Source organism: Eretmochelys imbricata, chromosome 23, assembly GCF_965152235.1.
Source record: "Eretmochelys imbricata isolate rEreImb1 chromosome 23, rEreImb1.hap1, whole genome shotgun sequence".
NCBI lineage: Eukaryota > Metazoa > Chordata > Testudines > Cheloniidae > Eretmochelys > Eretmochelys imbricata.
Window position 1 is genome coordinate 16,581,911 of NC_135594.1, and position 14,803 is coordinate 16,596,713.

A 14,803-nucleotide genomic window follows, 5' to 3' on the forward strand; every position below is an offset into this window, starting at 1 on the left:
ACTGGGGACAAATCCATTCTAATCCATTAGACTCATCCTTTCATCCACACTTGCCAGCCCTTCCACCCTCTGTCACAATAATTACGCTTGACTTTGCTGAGAATTAACTGGGTCTGTTTGTCCGCTGATGTTGTTTTCTCCTGCTCTGGACAGGTTCAGTAAACAGGGCTTCAGAATGTATTGAAAGAATTGGCAGCTTCCATTCCCCAGTTCTAGAAAAGCAACTTTGATACACCTCTACTTAAAACTCTTTCTAACACAGAGTCACGTCCACTGAATGCATCCGATGAAGCGAGCTGTAGCTCACAAAAGCTTATGCTCAAATAAATTTGTTAGTCTCTAAGGCGCCACAGGTCCTCCTGTTCTTTTTGCAAATACAGACTAACACGGCTGCTACTCTGAAAAGAGTCACGTTAGCATCCTTCCACCTTTTTATGCATATTAAGGAGAGGCCTGGAGCGTGTGTGTGTGTGAGAGAGTGGGATACACAGACAGGGATTAGGGCCCCTATCATTCTGCGTGCTGCACAGCCCCTGACTAGGTCCGGGGTCCCTGTCGTGCCAGACGCTGCACAGATCTGCCCCCCTTTCCCCCAGCCCACCCCAGCTACGATCAGGTTCCCCATTTTTTCCCACACACGCTCCCCAGAGGGTCAAGATTTCCCAGTGACTAGCGTTGGGGCACTTAGTTTGAGACAAGGACGCCGCTCAGCCTCCACAGATTGAAACGGAGCCTGGGGATGTGGCACGTTATGGTCGGTACACAATTTTGGAAGTGACTAGCGTGTTGCACCCCGAGACCAATGCAGAAAGGGCACTACTCAGCTGGCGGCTCCAAACAGACTAAGTTTAGCCTCCGATTTGCACAGCAAGGTTAGTGCTGAGTAATAGGCTTACCCACCCTAATCTGCCAATGTACAAGTTTATGCTAACGAGGAAGTTAAATTTACACCTACACTGGTGACTTTGCGATAGATCTGGGCAGCGTTCTGGCACTCAGAGTAGGGGTACTCGGAAGTGGCCATTTCCAGCATGCACATCCCGAAAGCATACACGTCCACCGACTCATCATAATGCTCTTCATACATCTCGGGGGCCATGAACTCGGGGGTGCCTGTGGAGGGAAAGAGGGATGTCTTTCAAAAGCTTCTCTGATCTGCAAGCCTTTAGTCAGGCAAGACAAGCTGCCACACCACATCCCACACATCAAACTCCTCCTGGACGTTTTTCTTGAATTCCCACCTCCCCATCAGCAGGAACAAAAGAGGTGGAATGAATAAGTCAAGGTACCACCTTGCTGATAGCTTCATAGGGTATCTCTGCACAGTATGCGGAGACATACACAAGCTAAGCTTTGAACTAACTGCATGCTACAGACGCTGCAAGTTCAAAGCCCGGCCCAGCCAGAATTGGTTGCATGAACACAGGCTTGTTGCTGCAATTTGCCAGTGATAGGTGAGGATTTTATTTTGCCATACTGCAGCGTGAGTGGAGGAGAAGAGCCAGAAAGATTGCTAAGTGATTCGGAAAAGGACATCTGAGATTGTACGTGACGTGTGGGATACACTGTGGGGTTTGCGGTGGTTGAATGCCATCAGGCTGTTTTAATACGGCTAACAGTAGATGCATACATCTAGGAACAAAGAATGTCCACCACACTGATAGCGACTTAGAAAGGAGGTCAGTGTGGTTATCCCCATTTTATAAAGGGGGAAACAGAAGCAGAGAGTGGGGAAATGACTCCCCCCCCCCCCCCATGCCAAATCAGCCCGGGCCGGCTGCTTGAGCAGGGAGTGCGCCGTTGTCGTACCAATGACGCTCTTAGCAAATGACGTGCGCATCAAGGTTGCCAGGCCCAGGTCGCCGATCTTCACCGAACCCGTGGGTCCCGTGATAAAGATGTTGTCGCATTTCAAGTCCCGGTGGATGATGGGCGGGGTCCGGGTGTGGAGGAACTGCAAGCCTTTCAAGATCTGTCGGCACCAGCTCCTCAGGACCTTTGGTTTCATGACTTTGAATCGCTTTAAGTACCTGGGCAGGGGGAGAACCATGGACTGGTCAGAGAGGAGGAGAGGCTTTACCAACACAGCCTTTGTCCATAGTGGGGATGCACGCAGAGCGCCGAGCAGCCTGCTGAGACAAGGCGAGTGTGGTAATACCTGCTGTCTGTCTGGGAAAGGAGCTACAGGCCTCACTGTGCGGGACACTGGAAAGACCTAGCTATGTGCCAAGACCAAGTCTCTCGTCTTTACGCCAACCCCAAGGTGTCAACCCTTCTCAAAGCAAGTCCCCCATCCCATACCTGGACTAGCCAGCAAGCCGGTAATAACCGTGGGGTACCTGGGTTTGACTCCCTAGGGGGTCTCTCTGCAAGCTGGCATAGGCTCGCTCATCATCTACACTTAAGAGTCATTAAGGGATAATGCTAAGACCATCAACTCTAACGACTCTGGCTCAGGAAGGCTGACGAGACACCACAAAATTAAGTCGACCTAACTGACGTCAGCATAGAGCCGCCGCAGTAATTACATCACTTGTGCATGTCGACACTTTGCTCTTCATGTTGGTGGTGTGCATCCTCACCAGGCACACTTGTCTCGACTGAACTGTCACCGTGGGGCACCATGGGATGGCTTCTCAAAGCCAGCAACGGTCGATGTACGCAACACAGCGTTTACACTGACGCCGTGTCAACCTAACTACATCAACCTTGACTCTGCCGCTCACAGAGGTGGCGTTATTAATTAGCAGGCAAGTTACGTCAGTGGGAGTGAAATTTTAGGGTAGACACTGCAGAGTTAGGTCAACGTAAGCTGCCTTGCATCGATCTAACTCTGTAGTATAGACCAGGCCAGAACTCCGGCAGGGTTTAAAAAGACCAGACCGAAATAAGACTCATGGCAGATGAAATTCAATATCGGTAAGCAACAGAAAAAATCATCCCAACCATACATACAAATGAAGGGGTCTAAATCAGCTGTTGCCTCTCATGAAAGAGATCTTGGAGTCATTGTGGATAGCTCTCCAAAAATATCCACTCAACGTGCAGCAGCCGTCAAAATAGCTAACAGAATGTTAGGAACCATGAGGAAAGGGACAGAGAATAAACCAGAGACTATCATAATGCCACTATATAAATCCATGGCAGGCTCACACCTGGAATACCGGTCACCCCATCTCAAAAACGATAGATTAGAATTAGAAAGGGTCCAGAGAATGGCAACAAAAATGATTCGGGGGTGGAACAGCTGCCATATGAGGAGAGATTACAAAGACTGGGACTGTTCAGTTTAGAAAAGAGACGACGTGAAGGGGGGTATGACAGAGGTCTGTAAAATCATGACTGGTAAGGAGAATGTGACTGCGGAAGTGTTATTTACCCCTGCACAGAACACAAGACTAAGGGGCAACTATGTTAAAACTCAGCAAGCCTGCACCAAGTATGACTGGGAGCAGGGAGAGGAGATAGACAGACTTACGTCTTTAAGGTGCCAGAAGTCATCAGCTCAGTGACTAACACAATGCATTTCTTCCCCTTCACCGTGGACTCCCAGGAATCATAAAACCGGACGATGTTCGGATGCTGTAGGCCTTTTAGCATCTCTGCTTCTTCCTTAAACCTCTGCTGTTCTGCTTTGGTTAGCTTCCTGTCCTGGAACGGGGAGAACATTTGGGGAAGGGGGAATAAAGCAGATTCACTTGTTACTCCCGACAGTCACAGCTGAATGACTGTCTAGCTATTATACTGTGGCTGCACCTTGGCGCAAAGCCGCAAAGGTATTTAGACATTTAACTCCCTTGAGATAGACTCCAGGAGCTCAATCTATTTCACTTAGCCACGGCAAGGTTATGGGGTGACCTGATTATGTGGGGAACACAAGGGTTCGAATGGGCTCTTCAATCTAGCAGACAAAGGTCTGACACAGTTTGATGGCTGGAAGTTGAAGCTAGACAAATTCAGACTGGGAAGAAGACGTAAATATTTAACCAAGTGGAATCCACCACTGGAGCAGATTACCCAGGGTGGTAGTGGAATCTCCAGCATCAGCAATTTTTAAATCAAGATGGGATTTTTTTTAAAAAGGAATTATTTGGGGGCAGACCTATAGGCTGCGTTATCCAGGAGGTCAGATTAGACAAGCACAGTGGTCCCTCTGGCCTAGGGCTCTATTCATCTGTTTGTCCCTTTTCGTCTACGAATCTAGGAAACCCTCTGGTGAGCTTCTTCTTCCCTTGAAAGTGCATGAGCGTAGCTGTGTGGACGAGGGGGGCGGTATCCTTGTACCAGCAGAAGCCCTAATGGGTAGGCAGTTATACTGGTACAGTAAAGGGAATAGCTAGACTGGGAGAGTGAAAACGTTACAGCTTTTTTGTACAGACAAGGCTTCAGTGAATACATTTTTGCCAACTCAGGCGACAAACTCGGCTCTTTAAGGCAGGGGACCATATCTACCTACATGTAAAATGCCCATAAATCACAACTAGGATGATGCTTTTTAGGCAACAGTTTTAGGGTCATAAAATAGATTCATAGCATCTAGTCTGCCCTTTTGTGTGACACAGGCCACCAGGCTTCCCTGAATTAATTCCCAGTTGAACTAAGGGATTTTTTCTAAAAGATCTGCTCATCTTGATTTTAAAATGTCTAGTAATGGCGAATCCACCACAACCCTTGGTAAGCTGTTCCAATTATTCATTCCCCACCCTGTTAAGTCAACCCTTAACCTTCTCTTTGTTAAGCTATATAGACCAAATTCCTGGCGTGTCTCACTCTTGGACACCGTTACTAATCTTTTAGTCATTCTTGTGGCTCTTCTCTGACCCCTCTCTAGTTGGTCAACATCCTTTTCGAACCGGGGATACCAGAACTAGACCCAGGGTTCTAGCAGCGGACCCCTGCCCCCCCACAAGACAGAAACCAGGAAACGGAGGCATGGAGAAATTCAAGTGATTTGCCCAAGGACCTACAGCTGGCAGAGTGCTGGCAAGGCTGGCCTTTCCCCCTCTTCACCTGCAGAGGTTTCCGCTCCCTGTGCCCCTCTCTTTTTTGTTTCATTGCCGTTACTGCAAGTTCAAAACTGGCCTGACCACTTTCTAGGACTTCCCAGGAAGTTTATTTAAATGCTGACGCTCCTCTCTATAACCCAGTTTCTGGGGGTAGTTCACATTCAGAGTTTCCTCTTGCGGGTGGCTTTACAAAGGCACAGCCCTTCCAACATAACCTCTTACCCTTTAATAAGCCAAAATAAACAGTCATTTAAGTGGCACTTAGATCTGCTGATAGCTGGGAGATTTGAAAGGAGGGAGGCTTGCTGATGAAAAGAGGCAGGCATTTAGGACCAGATTACCTTCCCTGCTACAGTTTAAGAGGTTTGATTTTCATTCCCCAAGGCCAAATATCACTCCTGGCAATACCTAAAAAAGACCAATTAATCCATGGACTACCAACTGCATACACTATCCCCATCCATGCAGGGCTATAGGGACTTGTTAAATGCCCGTCCATTTCCCCTATTGGAGGGCAGGGCGGGAGGAAGGGAGGGCTGCCCCAGCACACTGGTTTCAGAGTAACAGCCGTGTTAGTCTGTATTCGCAAAAAGAAAAGGAGTACTTGTGGCACCTTAGAGACTAACCAATTTATTTGAGCATGAGCTTTCGTGAGCTACAGCTCACTTCATCGGATGCATCACTGGGTTTTAGATGCATATCTCTCTCAAACAGACATAAAGGTAAACAAAGGGACCTGGCTCAGGAATGAGAAGCAGCTGAAGTTTTGTGGAGAATGAGAAGTGTTTGAATCTGGCACTGACAGAAGACATGCTGAAGGTTCAAACACAGGAAATCCTTGCTGGATTGGCCTGCTTTTCTGGACGGCTAATCACCATGGCCTCTGAGCCCCTGGCCAGCCCTCCTCAATGGAGAGTCTTTTGTCCTCATGCAAACATGCCCACGCTCACTGCAGCTTCCAACCCTATCACCCCGCACTCACCCCATAACCCACCAACAACTCCCCCCCCACCCATCCACTGTCCCCAATACCTTCTGGGCCACTCACAGCACCTCCTCCTCCTGCCAGCTCAGCATGCTGCTCCCTCCCATCCCAGGGTAGGGCTGGTTTTCCCAATCCCGGCTCGCTCCCATCGCCCACGCTGCATTCACAGGGCCTGACTGCCCCTCTGTTGTGCAGGCCAAATCTCAGCAACTGGTATTGTGATCCATCTGGCCAGGGCCTTCTGCAAGTGCAACAACTGCAGACTTGTTAATCTGGGCCTGGCTAGGGGCTACAATCCACTGAGTCTATCCCCCTCTGGTCTACTTTCTGCCTTCGCCACAGACTTCCCATGCAACCTTGGTCAAGTCACTTTTGCTCCTCCATGATTCAGTTCCCCCCACACCTCACCCCAGAGAACAGAGACAAGGATTCTCTATCTCAGCTGCCCGACTGGGAGGTGCTCGGAGGAGAAAGCTAAAGGTTTATTGGACCAGCTCCGGGCCTGGCTCTGCCGTTGTCTCACTGGATGATGACCCACCACAGACAGATGGGCCTACCAGGCAAAGTTGTTTCTACGCACTGAGCCACAAGCGAAGGTTGCCAGACATGGAGTCTACAGCTGCGGCAGGATGGTTGGCTTCAGGCCTAGGGTTGCCAATTTTGGTCAGATGTATTCCTGGAGATTTCATCACATGACAATCTTTAATTAAAGATTAATCTTTAATTCCTGGAGACTCCTGGCCAATCCTGGAGGGTTAGCAACATTATTCATGCCATAAAGGGAGTTGCAGAGGGACTCAGGAGGGAGTTGACACATACAACAGGACAGTCAAACCCGGGGTCCTGCTACAGAACATTCTGCTCGCAAACCCTCTGACTCAGGGGCCCCGTTAGCACCCCCGTCATTCTGCCACAGAGGGGAAGGGTACTGATTGGCCAGCTGGATCAATGGCTGCGGGAACAAATAAGGTGACCACAGTAGGCTTCCGTTTATACAGCTAGCACTGCTCCAAGCTGACACCCCCCGACCCGGCTGGCTCTCTAGATTCACAAGCCACCAAACTGCCCTGAATTCATCCATTCAAACTGCCCTGAGTTCATTCATTCATGAACGCGGATGCATGAGGAGTGGAAAACTCTGACCAGGCTCGGCAGATCAAACTCCCTGTGCAGAAGATTAAACTAATTATTATGTTTATGGTAACTATTCTGCCTCCCACTGCTGGGGGGGGACCCCACAACCAGCAACACACTGGCTTGTGAATCAGCACTGTTCAGAAGCTCAATGTTCCCTGGTAAACAAAGAGGATTTTCACTGGCAAAGGCCTGATTTGCTCTAAAATAGCACATTTCCCTCCCCACCGGCTTTTCCGATCGATGTGTTATTCGGGACACCCACTATAGATTATTATAGATACTCTACCCCCAGATAAGGAGGTTGAGATGACAAATTCTTTGGGGGATTATGTCTGTTGGACAGGCCAGCTGTGGGGACCCTAGCCAGCTCCTGCAGGGGAAAAATCTGTAAGCAGTAATACGGCTGCAGCTGGGAGCTGTGCTGAAAAGATGCGAAGTGTTCTAGATTACAGAGCCGTTATTCTAGATTATTTACACATAATACGGTAGTGCTGAATGACCCCGGCCGAGATCAGGGCCCCATTGTACCGGGTGCTGCCCAGACATACAGCAAGAGACAGTGCCTGCCCAGCTCAGATCAGGGCCCTGTTGTGCCGGGCGCTGCCCAGACACAGTGAGACACAGGCCCTACCCCAGCTGAGATCAAGTCCCCGTTGTTTTGGGCACTGCCCAGACACAGAAGTGCACAAAAGAGCTTACCATGGTAAGTTAAGACCAAAGCTCCTGTGGTTATTAAAGGCAGCAGCCAAATGCCTCCGAGGGGCTACAATCTGGGGTAAGAGTCATTACAATCCCCACCCCGAAGGACCACATATGTCCTGGTCAAATCCCAACCCACATTCTGCAGTCCCAAAATTCTCTCTTGCGGTTTCACTGGATACAGCATCTTCTGGACTTCAGAAAAGCAGACTTTGACTCCCTCAGGGAACTGATGGGCAGGATCCCCTGGGCGAATAACATGAGGGGGAAAGGAGCCCAGGAGAGCTGGCTGTATTTTAAAGAACCCTTATTGAGGTTACAGGGACAAACCATCCCAACGTGTAGAAAGAATAGTAAATATGGCAGGCGACCAGCTTGGCTTAACAGTGAAATCCTTGCTGATCTTAAACACAAAAAAGAGGCTTACAAGAAGTGGAAGATTGGAGAAATGACCAGGGATGAGTATATAAATATTGCTCGGGCATGTAGGAATGACATCAGGAAGGCTAAATCACACCTGGAGTTGCAGCTAGCGAGGGATGTTAAGAGTAACAAGAAGGGTTTCTTCAGGTATGTTGGCAATAAGAAGAAAGCCAAGGAAAGTGTGGGCCCCTTACTAAATGAGGGAGGCAACCTAGTGACAGAGGATGTGGAAAAAGCTAATGTACTTAATGCTTTTTTTGCCTCTGTCTTCACGAACAAGGTCAGCTCCCAGACTACTGCACTGGGCAGCACAGCATGGGGAGGAGGTGGCCATCCCTCTGTGAAGGAAGAAGTGGTTCGGGACTATTTAGAAAAACTGGACGTGCACAAGTCCATGGGGCCGGATGCGTTGCATCCGAGAGTGCTAAAGGAATTGGCGGATGTGATTGCAGAGCCATTGGCCATTATCTTTGAAAACTCATGGCGATCGGGGGAAGTCCCGGACGACTGGAAAAAGGCTAATGTAGTGTCCATCTTTAAAAAAGGGAAGAAGGAGGATCCTGGGAACTACAGGCCGGTTAGCCTCACCTCAGTCCCTGGAAAAATCATGGAGCAGGTCCTCAAGGAATCAATTCTGAAGCACTTAGATGAGAAGAAAGTGATCAGGAACAGTCAGCATGGATTCACCAAGGGAAAGTCATGCCTGACTAATCTAATTGCCTTCTACGATGAGATAACTGGTTCTGTGGATTTATTCCTCGACTTTAGCAAAGCTTTTGACACGGTCTCCCACAGTATTCTTGTCAGCAAGTTAAAGAAGTATGGGCTGGATGGATGCACTACAAGGTGGGTAGAAAGTTGGCTAGATTGTCGGGCTCAACGGGTAGTGATCAATGGCTCCATGTCTAGCTGGCAGCCGGTATCTAGCGGAGTGCCCCAAGGGTCGGTCCATATGATTCTATGATTCTTCCACTTCCTGTCCTAAACTGAGGCACTGCCTAGACACGCCCAGTCATGAAGAAGTAGCCTGAATCATCCTGATATTCCAACCGTTTAAGGCCACTAGATCATTTATTCTTCTAGGTAGCACAGGCTGGTGAATTTCAATTAGCTCCCCCATTACTGAGCCCAATAACTTGTGTTTGACTCAGGCCTCTTCCAGAAAGGTGTCCCATCTGGCCTTGAAGGCATTAGGAGATGGAGAATCCAAACGCTTCTCTCAGGAGTTTGTTCCAATGGTTAATCACCCTCACTGGGAAACACTGGTGCCTTATTTCCAATTGTCTGGCTGTAACGTCCAGTGGCTGGTTCTTCTGCTTTACTCTGCTAGATTACCGAGCCTGGGGTTTTCCTTACGCAGTACATATCCCCTACCGTCCCCACAGACTGCCAGGTTTGCTTAGTGAAGAGACCTGAGCCCTTGGATGAAATCACATGCCCCCCATACACACTTTTTCTTTTTCTGGAAGGAGGACAGTTTGGTTCATTTTACGATTCCTATTTGCCTCCCGTGCATCCTCTTGTCCTCCCGCCCTTTGCGGTCTTCTCTGTTTAGATTACAGGCTCTTTCCGGCAACGATCTGAGCGTGTGTGTCTGTACAGCGCCTAGCACAATGAGGCACTGATCTCACGGCGGGGGGGGGTGGGGCTGGAGACAAATGGGAACAGGGGGCACCCAGAGCCACTGAAATGGGAAAATGAGGGACCTTGGTATGGAAGATGAGGGACCTGGGGCGACACACAAAGCCCTTGGCATAGGGGCGATTGGGGGGGGGGTGTTTGCAGGGAGTCTCAGCAATAGAGGGGGATGGGAGAGTGGCATTCAAAGCAGTTTGTGGGGGGGATGGAGGGTGCATACAGTGAGCTCAGTGAAGAGTGCAACCCCATGGTATTATTTATTAGGTGCATTACGGTAGCACCTAGGAACCCCAGTTCTGGCCCAGAAGCCCATTGTGCTAGGTGCTGTACATCATTATTGAATCATAGAATAACAGACTTGGAAGGGACCTCTGGAGGCCATCTAGTCCAACCCCCTGCCCAGAGCAGGACCAATCCCAACTAAATCATCCCAGCCAGGGCTTTGTCAAGCCTGACCTTAAAAACTTCTAAGGAAGGGGATTCCACCACCTCCCTAGGTAACGCATTCCAGTGTTTCACCACCCTCCTAGTGAAAAAGTTTTTCCTAATATCCAATCTAAACCTCCCCCACTGCAACTTGAGACCATTACTCCTTGTCCTGTCATCCACTACCACTGAGAATAGTCCAGATCCATCCTCTTTGGATCCATCTTTCAGGTAGTTAAAAGCAGCTATCAGATCCCCCCTCATTCTTCTCTTCCGTAGACTAAACAATCCCAGTTCCCTCAGCCTCTCCTCATAAGTCATGTGTTTCCAGACCCCTAATCATTTTTGTTGCCCTTCGCTGGACTCTCTCCAATTTCTCCACATCCTTCTTGTAGTGTGGGGCCCAAAACTGGACACAGTACTCCAGATGAGGCCTCACCTATGTCGAATAGAGGGGAACGATCACGTCCCTCGATCTGCTGGCAATGCCTCTACTTATACACTCCAAAATGCCATTGGCCTTCTTGGCAACAAGGGCACACTGTTGACTCATATCCAGCTTCTCGTCCACTGTCACCCCTAGGTCCTTCTCTGCAGAACTGTTGCCGAGCCATTCAGTCCCTAGTCTGTAGCGGTGCATTGGATTCTTCCATCCTAAGTGCAGGACTCCGCACTTGTCCTTGTTGAAGCTCATCAGATTTTTTTGGCCCAATCCTCCAATTTGTCTAGGTCCCTCTGTATCCTATCCCTACCCTCCAGCGTATCTACCTCTCCTCCCAGTTTAGTGTCATCCGCAAACTTACTGAGGGTGCAATCCACACCATCCTCCAGATCATTTATGAAGATATTGAACAAAACCGGCCCCAGGACCGACCCTTGGGGCACTCCGCTAGATACCGGCTGCCAACTAGACATGGAGCCATTGATCACTACCTGTTGAGCCCAACAATCTAGCAAACTTTCTACCCACCTTGTAATGCATTCATCCAGCCTATACTTCTTTAACTTGCTGACAAGAATACTGTGAGAGACCGTGTCAAAAGCTTTGCTAAAGTCAAGGAATAACACGTCCACTGTTTTCCCTTCATCCACAGAACCAGTTATCTCATCATAGAAGGCAATTAGATTAGTCAGGCATGACTTTCCCTTGGTGAATCCATGCTGACTGTTCCTGATCACTTTCCTCTCATCTAAGTGCTTCAGAATTGATTCCTTGAGGACCTGCTCCATGATTTTTCCAGGGAGTGAGGTGAGGCTGACCGGCCTGTAGTTCCCAGGATCCTCCTTCTTCCCTTTTTTAAAGATGGGCACTACATTAGCCTTTTTCCAGTCGTCCGGGACTTCCCCCGATCGCCATGAGTTTTCAAAGATAATGGCCAATGGCTCTGCAATCACATCCGCCAATTCCTTTAGCACTCTCGGATGCAACGCATCCGGCCCCATGGACTTGTGCACGTCCAGTTTTTCTAAATAGTCCCGAACCACTTCTTCCTTCACAGAGGGCTGGTCACCTCCTCCCCATGCTGTGCTGCCCAGTGCAGTAGTCTGGGAGCTGACCTTGTTCGTGAAGACAGAGGCAAAAAAAGCATTAAGTACATTAGCTTTTTCCACATCCTCTGTCACTAGGTTGCCTCTCTCATTTAGTAAGGGGCCCACACTTTCCTTGGCTTTCTTCTTATTGCCAACATACCTGAAGAAACCCTTCTTGTTACTCTTAACATCTCTTGCTAGCTGCAACTCCAGGTGTGATTTAGCCTTCCTGATGTCATTCCTACATGCCCGAGCAATATTTATATACTCATCCCTGGTCATTTCTCCAATCTTCCACTTCTTGTAAGCCTCTTTTTTGTGTTTAAGATCAGCAAGGATTTCACTGTTAAGCCAAGCTGGTCGCCTGCCATATTTACTATTCTTTCTACACGTTGGGATGGTTTGTCCCTGTAACCTCAATAAGGATTCTTTAAAATACAGCCAGCTCTCCTGGGCTCCTTTCCCCCTCATGTTATTCTCCCAGGGGATCTTGCCCATCAGTTCCCTGAGGGAGTCAAAGTCTGCTTTTCTGAAGTCCAGGGTCCGTATTCTGTTGCTAATTATTAGGTGTATTACAGAAGCACCTACCAGCCCCGCGCCCCCGACCAGAAACCCTATTGTAACAGGCACAGTACAAAGACAGAACAAAAAAGTGGCCCCTGCCCCACAGAGCTTCCCTTTCAAATAAAAAGAAAACAGGTGGAGACAGACAAAGACAGACAGACACAAGGATTCAATCCCGGGCAGGGTGACGGGCAGCCGTCCGCCCCTTTCTGAGGGGCAGGGCTGAGCCTGGCCAGGTGATTGGCGGAAGAGCCGACAGCAGAAGTAACAGAAAACTCGCCACGGGGGGCTGCATCCGCACACGCCTCATGCATGTGCCGGCCCCAAGCGTCCACAAACCCCCGAGGCAAAAATTCACAAGACTGGCTTGAACGTCAGGCAAACACAGAAACGGGGGGCTGGAAGGGACCTTGAGAGGTCAACCAGTCCAGCCCCCGGGGCTGAGGCAGGCCCAAGTAAACCTGTACCATCCTTCATTGGGGTTTGTCCAACCTAAAACAATGACGCGGATCTCACCAGATTTCAAGTGTCAGGGAGAGAAGGGGTTATTGGCCTTCTGATTTCTGAGCCTTTTTTAAAAAGAAAGCATGAGCAGAGATTTTTAATCATCATCATCATCAAAGAAAAAAAGTAACAGGCTCTTACAGATGCCAAAGCCAGCAGGGACCAGAGTCATCGAGTCTGACCCCATCTATAGGACTTCCCCAAAATAAAATTACAAAGCACTTTTCACCTGCGGCGCTCAAAGCATTTCATAACCTTGACTTGTCATGACACCTGTGAAAGGCAGGGCAGCGCTATACAGATGGGGAAAGTGAACCCCGGATAGGCTAAATGATGTGACCTTAAGGTCACGCAAGGAAGTTTATGGTGAACCAGGGAATGGAACCCAGGTCTCCCAAGTCTTAGAGGAGGAGGATTATATTCCTAGCCTATGCATATAATAAGATTCAAGGAGTGTCGCTCTATTTGTGTGTCACTCTGAAGCCTACAATGTCTGTTGGGTCAGGGTGCGCGAAGCAAACAGTTACAAGCAGGTTCAGTCACCCCTGAGATTCACAGATTCCAGAGCCAGAAGGGATAGCTGGGATCTCATCTGACCTCCTGTGTAACACAGGCCGGACAACTTCCCCACCATAGTTCCTAGGGCAGATCTAGATTTACAAATCCGCAGCCTGTTACCCATGCCGAGAATATATCAGCATATCAGAGGTAAGTCAACCAAGCACCACCATTACTCTGCAGCTAATTTGCATGCAACAATTTTCATTGGCGACTGCACAGATGGCAGATTACTTGTCCCAGCTGCCATGGTCTGACAGCCCAGGCTTTCACCTAGTTTTTTACATAATCCCAGGACTCAAGGAGCTGGAGATTTAAGAGAAAACACACCAATTATTCCACAGAATGAGATCTGCTGTACTAACCTGCAGTTCACACCAGGCTACCTCAACCCACGTCTCTGTGTCAAGCCCTTTGAAGACGGTTTTAAAGGCCCCTCGGCCCAACTCGATATCAAACTTCAGGAAGCGGCCACTGGGCGAGGTGGCCACTGCTTTCATCTCCGCCTCCTCTTCGATCTCCTTCTTGGTCTTCTCCTTGGAGGCCTCTGAAATCGCCTTAGAACCCAACTCATTCCTGGCCTCCTGCCCCAGCACACTGGCAGAGAGCTGGTCCCCTCGGCGACCGCCCGCAACCAGCTGCTCCCGCTCATCCCTGGGAGACGGTTCAGCGGTTCTGTCCTCCTCCATGATCTCCACGCTCTTCCGGAAGAACCGCTTCCGTTCCATGGCACCCCCGGAGGCCAGGGCGCCGGCGGGCTCCATGATCAAAGCAGCTTCGATGGTCGGGATCCTGCCGTCTAGAGAAACTCCATCAGGTTTTTCCGGATCTTCCGTGCTGGCAGGCTCACCGGAATCTGTAGCCATTGGTACCTTTCGCCTGTGTCCTCCCTCCTCACAGCCGGCACGACGTTACTAGGACTTACTTCCTCTCAGAGCATCCCCATAGCAACCTGAAAGGAGACCGGGGGGTGGGGGTGGGAGAAGAAAAGGATCATTTCAGAAGGTAAATCATGAAGCAGCTGCCAGAAGTGCAAAATCTCTGGGGGCTTCTTCCCCCCTGCCAGCGAAGGAATGAACTGGGGAGTCGCTCGGCAATACTAACTCGGCTCCCTGACCGAGATGAAGGCCAACACTGTGCTGTACACAGTGTTCCCCCCCTCCCCGACTGAGACCACAGCCCCTTCGTGGTTCTAGACACTGTAGAGAGCCACCCAATCGATACCAAGGTGTTTTGTTCTGTGGGGCACCATACAGGCCCTTGTGGCACCGGACAAGCCCTGACAGAGATAGGGGCCCCTCTGCACCAGATGCTGTACAAACCCATAGCAAGA

At 49.5% G+C, this 14,803-nt stretch overlaps 1 protein-coding gene across 1 annotated transcript in view; it reads right to left on the reverse strand.

Annotated features, from left to right (window-relative positions):
- WNK3 (WNK lysine deficient protein kinase 3) overlaps positions 1 to 14,336 on the reverse strand; it is a 43,359-nt gene extending 29,023 nt beyond the window's left edge. The window contains exons 1-4 of the mRNA XM_077840600.1: positions 13,836 to 14,336; positions 3,479 to 3,651; positions 1,810 to 2,030; positions 956 to 1,113 (exon numbers count right to left, since the gene is read on the reverse strand). Of these exons, the coding sequence (XP_077696726.1) occupies positions 956 to 1,113; positions 1,810 to 2,030; positions 3,479 to 3,651; positions 13,836 to 14,336 (1,053 nt within the window). The remainder of the gene's footprint in view (positions 1 to 955; positions 1,114 to 1,809; positions 2,031 to 3,478; positions 3,652 to 13,835) is intronic.
- Positions 14,337 to 14,803: the final 467 nt, after the last annotated feature.